The sequence below is a fragment of the Prosopis cineraria genome, unplaced genomic scaffold, assembly GCF_029017545.1.
Source record: "Prosopis cineraria cultivar Desert tree isolate PC_DT_omini unplaced genomic scaffold, ASM2901754v1 PC6, whole genome shotgun sequence".
Lineage (NCBI taxonomy): Eukaryota > Viridiplantae > Streptophyta > Magnoliopsida > Fabales > Fabaceae > Prosopis > Prosopis cineraria.
The window spans coordinates 41,261,335-41,275,043 of NW_026555337.1; the positions used below are offsets into that span (position 1 = coordinate 41,261,335).

General features: G+C 29.8%; 1 protein-coding gene across 1 annotated transcript; it reads right to left on the reverse strand.

The window, feature by feature from the left end:
• Nucleotides 1-3,360: 3,360 nt before the first annotated feature.
• On the reverse strand, nt 3,361-4,131 carry LOC129314414 (auxin-responsive protein SAUR71-like). The gene has a single exon (XM_054957858.1). It carries the CDS (start codon nt 3,985-3,987, stop codon nt 3,568-3,570), a length of 420 nt encoding a protein of 139 aa, XP_054813833.1. The 5' UTR covers nt 3,988-4,131; the 3' UTR covers nt 3,361-3,567.
• Between the last annotated feature and the right edge of the window lie 9,578 nt (nt 4,132-13,709).

A 13,709-nucleotide genomic window follows, 5' to 3' on the forward strand; every position in this document is an offset into this window, starting at 1 on the left:
AGAGATCTTAGCTTCTCCATTAAAATTTCATCCTTACATTCATCTATTCCCTCAGTCTGACTGAAAATGACTTTGAAACCTTTAATCGCATTGCACTGTTCCCATTATGTATGAAATTAACCTCTGCTCATTAATTCATCTCTCTCAAATTCATGTATCTGATTATTTTGTAATATTCTTTGAATGTCAACTTTTTTTTTATCAATGAATATTATTCAAATTTTAACAATAATCCATTAATATCAGTCAAGGACCAAATGATTGCAGTGTAATTTTAAAATCTATTCATCTTTGATTGATATAAATTTTCTCTAACAATCTTTAATGGATATTTTTTTTTCATTATTTTATATCAAAAGAATTATATTTTAATATTGTACTTTAGTTCTCTCACTAATATTTAATAGGGTTGAAAGAAAAATTGTGATAAAAATTAATGATATAATTTATTATAAATAAAACTAAAAAAATCATTTTATCTCTATATTATAAATACGACATGAGAGATCAATATACACCCTACTTATGTATGGTACCGTTGACCAATCACCATGCTTTTCTTCTACAGTTTTGGTTGCCCAATTCCAAATTCTGTCTTGTATAATTCATAATACACTTCAACCTCATAGCTAGGGACCTTAATTAGCTTCTCCATTAAAATTTTCATCAACTTAAAGTCTTCTTTAAACCCCCCCTTCACTCTAACTGAAAATGACTTTAAGACCATTATGACTGAAACTACTGCTCATTAATTAATTCATCTCTTACTAGTTCATGCATCTATCTGATTAATTTATAAGATTCTTTGAATGTTAACTTTTTTTGTTTTTTATTAAATTATTTATTTATAAATTTTATGTTAGGCTCTTTGGTAGGAAATACTTTCTCCAATCCTATTTATAAATTATTTTCAGCACATTTCACTGAAATTAAGTAAAATTTTAAATCTCATTAATTTTGTTTTAAAATTTAACTAGTTTCTACCTTTACTCATAATAAATATTCTTAAATTTAATTACTGATATTTTCATTTAAAAACATTTGATAAGGGCAAAAATGTAAAGAGGAGTATTAAAAATTAGTAAGTGCCTTACAAATAAGACTAAATTTCTCTCTCTCTCTGGTTTATGAATAGGATTAGAGGAGTATCTCCTTCAAGTTCTTATTATAAAATACTTTCAATTTTTTATGTATTTTAAGACAAGTTATTTTTTATTATAAAAAAGTGAGGTGTATTTTTATTTTTCTCTTAAATTTAAATAATAATATAATCATATTAAATACTTCTCTACTATTCAAGAAGAGGTAAAAATAAAAAAAATAATTTAATTATTACAAGCTGTTTTATATTTTAAATTAAAAATTATTTTTAAAAAGTGTTATAAATAGGATAAGAGGGGGCAAATAAACATGGTACTGGTGATCGAATCTATCATCTGCCTGCCAAGCTCTTTTATCTGTTTAATCTTAAAATCTGTGGGCAAAGTCCCTCCAAACAAATAGTGTTTGAGAATACTGTGTAAACATTTATTTTTTTTTTTTGGCCAAATGTGTAAACATTTATTTAAAGAGGATTTTCCAGTAGAAGGTTGGCATCGAAGTAAATGACGAACTTGTCCTTTACCAGAATACGAGTAGAAAATGACGTTCGTAACTTCGTGTCGCATCCGAGTAATAATATCCCCGTGACCCACCCTTCATCGCAGGTATTACAAACGCCACTGAAGGTTAACGAAATTGCATCATTGACCCGCCAGCGGCCAAGGTCCCGTCGATCATGACGCAGCGTTTTACCTCCGCAGTGTTTACTTTGAATTTTGTGCACTTGGGATGTTCCTTTGTTGCATGTAATAATCAAAATTTAATATATTTTTGTTGATAACCAAAGGTTCTCATTTACAAGGCGACTCACAAAACTATAAGTGGTCCTAATTATGCAATATCTTAAAAAAATATAAAATAATATTCCATTGTTATTCTTTAATTTTAATGGTATTCTTCAAACTTGAGAAAGTATTATAGCCTTGCATAAATAACAAAGCGTCACTCATTTTTTTCATCTGTTATATTTTTTATAATAATATTTATATCCCTTTAATTAATAAAATTGTAATTCTAATTTTTTAATAAATAAAGTAACACAATAAGTTTTCAAAATTTGTGTAAAAAATAGCTCAAACACGTTATAAAAAAGATTGGAGAGTATAATTATGGACCATTATATTTATGTAAACAATAAACAGAGAAATAAATAGGTTACAAACGATATCATTATATAATTTTTTGTTGTTGCAAAAATGCAGATAAATAAATCTTTCCCATTGCATAATCAATATATAAATTAATCACTCCGTCTCAAATTATAAGATATTTTTAGATAAAATCTCACATACTAATAAATTTTATTAAATATACTTAACAACCTTATCTTTTTAAAATAAAAATATAAACTTTTAAAAATATTTATTATTTGATGCATCGAAAAGAAAAAAATAAAAATTAATTATAAAAAGAGAAATGACAATATTAAAATTCACACATTTAATAAAATTTTAATTTATTTAAAATATTTTATATTTTAAGATAAATTTTTTTAAAAAATATATATAATTTAAAATGAAGAGAGTATAATATAATGAATATTAGTTAAAAATATAAATCATTTTTCGAACAATGCGAAATATTTAGGGGGTAAAAACTAAAAAGTAAAAACAGAGGGACCAAATCAGGAAAACACAGCGGGAAAGTGCATCAAGTTACTTTAGACTGGGCATGATTCGTAAAAGTGAAAAAGGCAAAGATTAAGTGGGAACAGTGATCTATTTTTTTTATTTTTTGGGAAACCATTAAAGTTATATATATAAATATATATATATATATATATATGTATATGTATGTATGTATGGATACGTATACACGTCACCGTACGGATCCCCCAAATTAACGCCTTGGCTGGTTCAATTTTCTCAGATTTCATGTTCTCAAGCCTGATTTTCTACCCAGTCCTGCGTTTTTGTCGCCCCGTTACTGTAAATGCCTTTTTCTTCTCTAGAAACTTCAAATTACACCAAACCCGGAATTAAAAACATTCAAGCAAGGGAGCAACGATCTGATATCTCCATTGTCAACGGCACCTGAGCTTTGTTATTGTTAGTGATTATTTGTTGATAACACTCATCACTCATCCGATTCCCACCTACACATTTCGCCAATTGGAAAACATTCCGAAACAGGAATTCAATTAAATTGCAGGGCAAGTTGAAAGATCTCCAAATCTACTTCCTTCTCTCTCACTCACTCTCTCTCTCTCTATTATCAGTTCGTTTCCCAAGAAAGTAGGAAGAAAGAAGAGCAGTTGCCTTCAGTTGTCGTTGAGCAGCAATATCAACCAGAAGCAAGATTAACAAAGAAAATTTCTGTCCTCGTTCAGATGACGGTGAGGTATATATACAGGAAAAATAAGAAGACAAACTAGAGTGAAGAAAGATGAAAATGAAAAAGATCCCACTATCTTCCGTTTCTATCTCTCTGCTTTTTTCTTTTTCTTTTTCTGAACGAAGCCATATCCTAGCAAAAGTCTTCGGAGGAAGGAGAACTGAGGAGGTCGTGGATGTCACGCGCGTCGTCGTCGTCGTGGCCCAGACCGAGACGGAGAGCTTCGAGGACGCGCTCGAAGACGAAGACATGACAGGGGATACGGAGGACGCCTTGCTGCTCGTAGCCGTACTCCTGAGCCGATTTGTTCAGAAGCTTCACGAAGATCGGGTGGTTCAGAAGCTCCGCGCTGACCACGAATCTTTCCATCTCATCACCTACGTAGACCGGCACGTGACCTTCCGGCACCGTGTGCGACCGCCGGAGCTTGGAAGATGCCACCAATCGGAATGACTGGGACAGTCGCGGCCGCCGGTTGCACGAGCCGGATCGGAGCAGAGTGTACTGAGACGAATCAGCGACCCGCGCGAGCCGGCGAATCAACTGCTTCATCTTGGTAAAGTTGGGAGCCAGAAGGAAGACGAGGGTGAGAAAAATCGAAGGCGGAGGAAGGTGGAGAGGGAATGGAATGTATGGAATTGCTGAGAGAGAGAGAGAAAAGAGATGAGAAATGAGAAAGTGTTGTGGGTGTGAATGAGAATGAGAAAATGCGGTTAGTATATCTATATATATATATATATATATATAAAGGAGAGAGGAGGTGATAGAGTGTGTGGTTGGAGGTGGGAGAGAGGAGAGAGAGAGAGAGAGTAAAGATGATGCTGAGAGGAAGTTTGAGAGGTACAGGGAAGCGTACTTAGCAGGTACGATTCATTTTGCAATTGAAATATTTAATTGAAAATTTACATTTAAAAAAAAATAAATTGGAATAAAATAATGAGCAAATTACATGTAGTGGCCTAACTTACCATATGAAAAAAGGGAAAAAATCATAAGAGCCCATAGAAGGGACTTATTAATTGCACAAACAGAGTAATAAAGGAATCTGAAATTTTACTTCGCAGGTCCAGTGGACTGAAACAAAATAAACTTTACACTAGAAACGATTAAAAAAAATACTCTTTGCTTTTCTTTTTTTAAAAAATAGAGGTTACTCTTGCGATAATAAGTTGTGGTTTGGATTTTGATAAATTATAATTTAATTTAATTTTTTACAAGTTATCAAAATTCAAACTATAATTTGTCAAGTATTTGAAATATAATTTTTAAATGCTTAAAGAATAATTTATCAAAATTTGAACTATAAAAACCATATATTATTAAATTGATATTAAAATAATAGACAAAAACTACAATGAGTATCTAATTTTTATAATAATTTGTACATCCGGAAATATTAGTTATAATAATTTAAATTGTTTATTTATTTAGGGTCTGGGAAAAAATTACTTAGGGTGATTTTAGATTTTTAATCTTTATTATTTAAAAATCATTATGATTTTTTGACCATTTTTTATTAATTAAATTAATATATATATATATATATATAAGTGAAACATTACACGTGAATTTTAAATAAAATTTAAGAGAAGGTCACCAGAACTTCCAAGTCAAACAATATATCTATATTTTTTTTTCACAAAATCAGTATTGAGAAATTTGGATTTTGCTATTAAATATGACATTTATTTGTTTTGGATTTTTTCGTTGCTGGCTTTATATGAAGGTTTTGGAAGTTACTCTTAGAATGGGTGAGTGGGAGGGATGTGAATGTCAGAATATCTACCACCGTTCAAATATTATCGAGGTAATATTTTTTAAATCAAAAGGGAAATTTGATGGGATAAATAAGATCAAAGATAATTTAGGTGGCATGCTCTCTTTCAACCCATGTCCACGGTCCAATCAACTCAACAACATTTGTTGCGTCTGACATGTAACTTAATTGTTAATTTTTATATATCTTTTTTCTTAAAATAATACAAATATAAAAATTATTATTACAAATAATTTCTTTATTTTTTTAGATACTCTCTCCGTTCTAATTTTATAAAATACCTTTGGAGATGCTTCAGTGTTTCAAATTATAATCACTTTGACAAGAATAATGTGTCCTTAATTATATTTGTTTTAATATTATTCTTTCCTTTTAATTACATATTCTCTCTATTTAATATTTTATAAATAAAATTATATTAAATTGAGGGTAATTTTAAAGATTTATATTTTTATTTTAAAAATGTATTGTAAAGTATACTTGATAAATTTTATTGATATGCATAATTTCTTCAAAAAGTGTCTTATAATTTAAAATAAAAAATATTATTATACAGTTTTATAATTAGACAATCTGAAAACTAATTTGAACTCCATGCATATTAAATAGAACCAGAAAAACGATATATGAATAACATTAGTGCATCACATTAAAACATTTTAAGATTTAAGATTCATATGGAATTACTTTACTATTTAGGGAAAAGTATGTGGTATTCTTCAATGTCCTTGTTTTATATTCTCGATGAAGTTGATAATTATCCAATCTTGTTCAAAGTTGCATCAAGTGTAATGGTGTCTGCTCGCTATGCTTAGAAGCCATTTAATGATATATGGCTAAAATCACATCCAATACAACAACTTTGCCTTTTGGATATTTTTTTTCTTTTTATCAATAGCTTGACTAGGAAAATGAATCTAGATGTTGGATTAATTAAGTCAAATTATTATTAGGAAGCACCTTAAATAATTCTCACAGTATTGGTCCGAAAAAGAAAAATAAATGTTTCGCGTCAACGTTTAGAAATCCATGGATCAGCAATGCTAATATAAGTTATTGTTCTTCTCGTTTCGTTGATTAATAGCATAATTTTAGTATAATCATTCGTTGCTTGATACGCCATGTTATATTTATAAATAAATTAAATATTCATGCTATGTATAAAGCTGACTTTCCATTCACAAATTCATCGGATATAATTTTAGTGTTCACATTGCAATCTATCCATTTCATGAAAAAAAAAACAAAAAAAAATCTTCTATATGAATTTATTATTATTATTATCCCTTTCACTTTGAATTTTCGAATATCATCAAGCTCTAATTTAATACATGCTGTTGGCACGCGCGCACATAGATATATTGCTTCCTTTTTTTTTTTTTTGATAAAATGCTTCCTGTTTTATATATAAAAATTACTTTTTTTGTTTTAATATATAAATTAATTTTACTAGTCATTGAAATTAAGAAGAGATAATTAAATCAATGATATTATTTAAAAAATAAACCTTAAAAATACATATATTTTTCATATGCAATGTCTTAATTAGCCTGCTCATAAAAAATATAAGAGAGTAGAATTAAAAAATTAAAAAAATAATTAATAGTCCATCCATCTTTTTATGTAAAACATATATGCTAAACATAATTGTGAACCTCTGTATTATATTATCCAATTCGAGTGCCTGTCATGTATAAAATATATATGCTAAACATATTTGTGAACCTCTTTCAAAAAAGATATGTACAAAAAAAAAAGTTTTACCTAATTTAATCCAGATTAGTTTGGAATTTGGATCTCTATTAAATCCTCTAACTAGATCATTCTCTCTCACAGCAGAAAATTCAAACCTTTGAAAGATAAAACTGATTGTTTTACTCAAGATGTTCTTCATCTATTAGCTAGGTTACTTTACTTCTATTTTGATCAAGAGGCAACAACTGCAATGGCATGTTGATTTTTTTTCCCCCTGCAATTGCCCTCTTCTATTTAGGTTTCGTTTGTAAAACTTCTTTTCATGTTAATATATTCATTTGACTTTCAAAAAAAAAAATCCCCTTAACTAGATGCAAAATAGGACCAAGAGATCAAGTGTTTCGGGCTAAAATAATTATTTAATTTATAATTGCTAAATCTAAGGCATGTATTTTTTTAACCCTAAAATCACACCTATATGATTTAAAATTATATATTTTATCCTATTTATAAATCACTTCTAATATATTTCATCAAAATTAAAAAAATTTAAAATTTATTAATTAACTTTATCTAAAAATATAATAAATTTTTAACTTTATCTTTTTTAGATATGCATATTTTAATAATATTTTTTTTGCAATATTTAATGAAGGATAAAAGAAAAAATTATTTTAAAAAATAAATAATGTGACATATAAAAAGATAAAAAAATTTTCTCAGTATTTCATTTGTTGCTTTTCCACGACTCTTTCTCCTCTCTGCTTTTTGAAGTGCTACAGCTCCGTTAAATTCTCAGTTGAGAGGCCAATACGCACTACAAATATATTTAGTTGTAAACATTAATTAGCATCGTATCTAGTTAGACATTATTTACTATATTTTACTCATAAAAGAAAAAAACGAACTTGTTTAAAGTTCAGTCGTAGACAAGGAGAACTTTGAGGTTCGATGTCCAGACTCCAGAGCAAGTTTTTTTTTTTTTTTTCCAGTTTTCGAAATATAAAAAGACGTTCTATTTAGCATCTCGAGATCCACTTCCACGAGGTATGGTATAAACTGTAAAGGACCTGTCACATTTTGGAGTTAAATGATGCAGAAGTATTTATTCTAGTCACTCTTAGCTTTTATTGGATTTTGATGTACGTGAAATGATTTTTTTCAAGCGTTAGCATTGTCAAAATAATCAAGTTTTAAAAACTTTACCTCTTTGCGTTATGTCGACAAAAATTGATATAGATGATAAAAATTTGACTTATAATTGATATAAGAATTTTATTTGTGAACAATTTACAATTATCTTTGTAAATGATTTTCAGGGTGGCATACTTGAAGTAACCCTGGACTCAATTTATTTAATTTTTTTACACAAAAAACGCAGCGGAATTAGCGGGTGAAGAAAGGCACGAAGGTGCAGGGAAATAAAAATTCCGTAGTCCGTTACAGTACAGTTCCGTGAGTAATGATGTCCCTTTCAGATTCCCTCATTAACTTGTCTTTTTCTTGCCTACCGAAACCCAAGTCATTTGTTTTCGAAGCTCCCTTCACTCGCCTCAGCACCTCACCATCTTCACGCGCCTTTCATCCACCCCTGTCACCGATTCTTCATCCAAGCGTCGCAAACTTCAGCTGACATCTCAGCTCTAATGACGCCTCTTCTTGATGTAGAAGTAAAAGGAGCTGTTTTTTGATCTTCCTAACATTAGTGCTCCAGGTTCGAATGGGTTTCATGCCTCCTTCTCTTAAAAGAATTGGAATTTAGTAGGTGATGACATCTTAATACGATTCATGATGTTTGGGATTATGGGGTCTCGCTATATAATCTTTGAATAGAACTTTTATTTTTTTAATTCCTAAAGGTTCATTGATTCAAACATTTAAAGATCTCCATTTCATTAGCTAGTGCAATGTGGCTTACAAGATTACTTCCAAGACTCTTTGCGATAGGTTTAAAGATGTTCTTCATAGGTTGATCTTGACTAGTCAGATCAGAGTGCTTATATGAAAGAGTAAGATGACATCTTACTCACCTCTAACATTATACATCAAAATTATCATTATGCTAGGAATAAGAAGCTTGGAGCTTTAAAAACTGACTTTTCTAAAGTTGTTGACAAGTTATAATAGAGTATTCTAAAAGCTATAATGAGAAAAATGTTATTTCTTATGAACTGCATTAACCTAATTCTTAAATGTATCTCTAGTTAATTAACAAATTCTTCTCAATGGTAGTTTGATCGGGTATTTTCTTCCTCTTTGAGGAATTCACCAAGATGATCCTTTATCTCCATATCTATATATCTCTGCATCAACTATCATCTCTTGTCCTATTGTTGAAAAAGAAAACTCTTAACTTTGGAAAGGCATCAAGATATACAAGAATGCTAAGCTTGTATCATATATCTTGTATGTAGATAATTCAATTCTCTTCTTCAAATATACAAGACATAATATTCGCATAGTTAATGAAGTTCAGAATCAATATTACACCTGGTCTAGTTAAGTTATCAATAAACAAAAATCATATGTTATTGTTAGTCAAAATGTACTGGACCTTGAAAGTGATTACTTTGAGAACATTCTTGGCATCCCCATAGTGGAAAAGCTTAGGAAATATCTAGGTACTTTGGTTGATTCAGTTGAGGACAAAATAATGATTTTCCACTAACTCATTGAAGCTGTTGAGAAAAGGATAGCCTCTTGAAAAATGAACTTGTTGTTACAAGCTTCAAGGCTTGCATTAATCAAATAAGTTCTTCCAACTACTAATATATATCAAATCTCCTACAATATGCTAGCTGCATAGACTTCTTTTGGGGAACTACTGGTAATCATAAGTGTAATATTCTAGAAATTAACTCCCTAATTAACGAAACCAATTGAGTGTAATTAAACAATTTTAATTGTAATTGGTTGTTTGTGGATGATTTGAGAAGACTATTGAGCCTATTGAGTTGTAGTTGTAGCCTGAGGATTGGGTTTAGAGCAAAATTGGGTCACCTAGGCCTTGCAAGAGGGAGAAAACACAGAAGAAGCACTGTTATGTCATGCACCATGACCTATGTAGTGTCCTCTATGGTGCATGGATTAGATAATCAAGGAAGGAGCTTTTTGTGCCACAAGCTGCTGTGCATAACCAAAAATTCTGATAATGAATGCTTGCTGTATTCAAAAATAAAGAGGGAGAAAAATAGAGTTATTGAGAGAAGGACAAGGAGCATGTTTTGGTTCTACTAAGGCATGACATTTTGGACATGTTGTGAAGAATTGGAGCTTCATATCACCTCTAATAAGTTTCCTTAACCTTTCCTCTTTCTCTATATACCACTTTCAAGCTAGGGTTTGCCATAGAAAGATGATTTTTGAACCTTTAAGGCTATGGGTTCGAGCCATTGACTTAAATAGAGTTAATAAGAGTTATTTGAGTTATTTAAATTTAAGGGTTATGACTCTACATGTTTTTGGTTGTTGGGTAACATTAATATTCAAAAATAGGCATTAAATGAGGTGGTTGAAGATATGGTTGAAAACTATTAATGATGATTTAAGAGTTTAATAGAGTTAATGTGAGTTAAAGGGAGCTAATAAACCTCATGGGTATGCTTAAATACAAGAGGATAGAATTTTGGGTTGATGAAGTGTTGATTAAAAAGGGTTGTGATTTTATTAATGGTGATATTAATGATTATAGGTATTTTTAATTGTAGATTAATAACTTTTGGCACCATTCAAACTTGGCAAGAGCTTTGAAAGTACTTGTATTAAGGGGTAAATTTTTGTTCTTTTAAAGGTTTAAGATAATCAGGAGAAATTTAACTTATGTTTTTTTTTGTTTTATTGATTATATTTATTTGTAAGTTGTTTTTATAATAAGAGTATGCTTTTGAAAAAGTGAAATGCAAGTGTGGCATGAAATAAATCGTGTAATTTTGATAAGAATGAACTTACTTGTGCTAATCTATGAGTAATGTGTTATTGAGCTTGATTGAGTAAATGTAAATGAAGTAGGAAATATGATAGTGTGGGATTGTGAAATAAGTGTTTTGAGATGTAATTGTGATGTGTGATAAGTTTTAATGATGTGAGAAATTGCATGTTATAAACATGATGTTTGAGAATTCGCATGTGAGAGCGTGATAATTATGATTATATATATATATATGTTATGAGATTAAGCATGTGTTATATTGCATGATTATATGAGGTGGGAATTTGTCTAAGGAGAGAAGTAGAAGTTTTAAATCCATATGGTATGACCATCATTCAAAACTCAATGGTTTGCCTATTTACTAATTGTCTCGCTTGTTCTACGAGATGTTAAACCTTAGTTTTGATTATTACAAAATAAAGAAGTGCTTATTTTATAGATGATTATGTGTATTTGAAAACTTAAGAAAGTTCAGACTATAAGCTTAAATCTCTAAGTCTTATCCCAACTTTATGCTTTCATTCTTATTTTCTTATATAAGTATTGAGATAAGTATTTGATTTATCTCAATTCATTTTTAAACAAGATCATTTTGTGCTTAAAATATACTAAAAAAATTTTATGTTGAGTGTTTCTTGTTCATACTGAAATGAATTGCTTTGCACCGTTATCAAGCGTCTCACACCCCTATCTCCAAGGTCATATTGAAATGAAAAGGTCTTTTGTTCTTTTAAGAATTTCATACTGATATCATTGTTTTCATACCAGTATTAATAGTTTGATACCCCAATTCGATGCTTCAGACCGCAATGAACCCTATCTCATTAATCCTTGTTTCATACCGATACCAATATACTTCATATCCTTATAAAACTTCTTCATGCATGAACCAACATAAGCTGATTCATACCTGTATAAGTCTCAGTCTCTTTCTTTGTTAGACATTCACATTCATATTGATATCAACTTGAATATTTTTGCTATGTTTTAGTATACAAAATAGAGTATCTTGTGTTAACTCATATCTCATTTAAACCTTAAACTTTTCAGTTCTTTTAAGTTGTGTTCATTATTTTACCTTTCTAGAATTCTTTTAAACACAAACATAGGTTTGATTTAACACTTTTTTATATCTTGATCTTTTCTCATACCCGTATCAAAATTATCCTACCGATATCAATCTTTTCTACTTTTTTGTCATAGTATTTAATGCATATAGTTGTTACTTTTCTCAAGACACCAACAACACGCAATTCATATTTATTTCAAAGTGTGAAAAACTCATAGCAATAAAGAATAAGACTCTGGCATCTAATTTATAAGTCTAACAAATTTATTTCAATGATCAACTATAAATATGATTTATTGGTCAAGCGGAAAACGTAAAGTTATTAAGCCAACTGTATGCATTCATTTCTAGCAACCTTCTACTAATACATTTATTATTCAGAGACCTTCAGTAATTGTATATTCACTCTAAAGAAAGAGTTTTTATTATATTAGTGATTTATTATTGAACTCACTCTATGCGTCTTTATACTTCACACTTGAAACAGAGTAACTTAAACTCAAGGAGCTTAAAGAGATTTATAATCACCTTTGTAAGAGGAATAGTTTCATATATAGTAAGAAGTATGTGATGTATTATGGCAACTAAGCGCCTGGTTTAATCTTGGTGGATATAATAAGAAATCTTAAAGATGCCTTAGGGACTGGATGTAAGCTCACGTGGATAGAACTGAACTAGGATAACCTATCTTTGCAAAACTTTTCTTCCCAACTCTCAACTTTGTTTGATAATATCATTCCTTACTTATCTTTATCTCTACTTAAATTGCTTTAAATTTTAATTAACCCAATCACCCCTTTTTGGGTGGATTTTACATAAGAGATTGTCCCATAATTTATTGAGGGATTTAAATTTAACTAATTTTTACTTGTCTATGAGGAAGCTAGCTTAGGGCATGACACCTATAATGTGTGATCCATACTAATCAAACACAACAATTTTTTGAGATTAAATGAACCCTTCCTACACGTTGAACATGGCACAGAATGGCAGAAACAAACAAAATGACATAGGCACAAAGCAACACAAATGAAGCAATGTAATAGAGGAGAAGAGAGTGCCCGAAAACTTAAAGGCTAGTGCACTCAAACATACTACAAGCATTGGTATATATAGGCTCAGACTCAGGTGAACATTGGGCAACCATTGGCCATGAGTAACACGCCAAGTCTAGCAAAGCTACTTTCAAATCATATAGATGAATATTGAGAGCTTATTGCCTTTAGATCATTTAAATTTAATTTTCCAGCTCTAGTTTACAGTTTTTTAATGGTTTTTAAATAAAAATTATTTTTTTGAAAAACTAACAATTAAAATATTGTCTTTATTTTAGATTATGTATTCATTAAAATATTTAAAAAAATAGAAGTAAAGGGCTATAAATCTAGACTATTCAAATTAGATTTAAACAGTTCTGAGGCGATGAGCAACATATAAGCACTGAAACTGGTTCCAATTCTAGCAAATAATGATAGCTTATTTTAAATTAACTCATCGTTGTCTGAACGATGGGAGCAATGATTAAAAATCCATTTAAGATTTAATGGAAAATCATGTCCCCAGTTAATGCATTATGCATAGTAACATCCCACTGTTTTAGAATTTAAGAGGATTCAAAATTAAAATAGGCAAAAACATGGATTTTTTTATGAGCATATTTTCAAAAATTATTGATAATTTTTCAAAAAAATAATTATAATAAAAAGTTTTTATTACCATGTTTAACTTGCAGACAAGGGGCCCCAATTTCACTTCTTAGTATTTGCACACTTGCAGGTTGCAGCTCCTCAATATAAGAATTTTTT

What these genes read in the sequence shown, in the direction of transcription:
- LOC129314414 (XM_054957858.1), bottom strand. Translation starts at nt 3,987, where the DNA reads ATGAAGCAGTTGATTCGCCGGCTCGCGCGGGTCGCTGATTCGTCTCAG.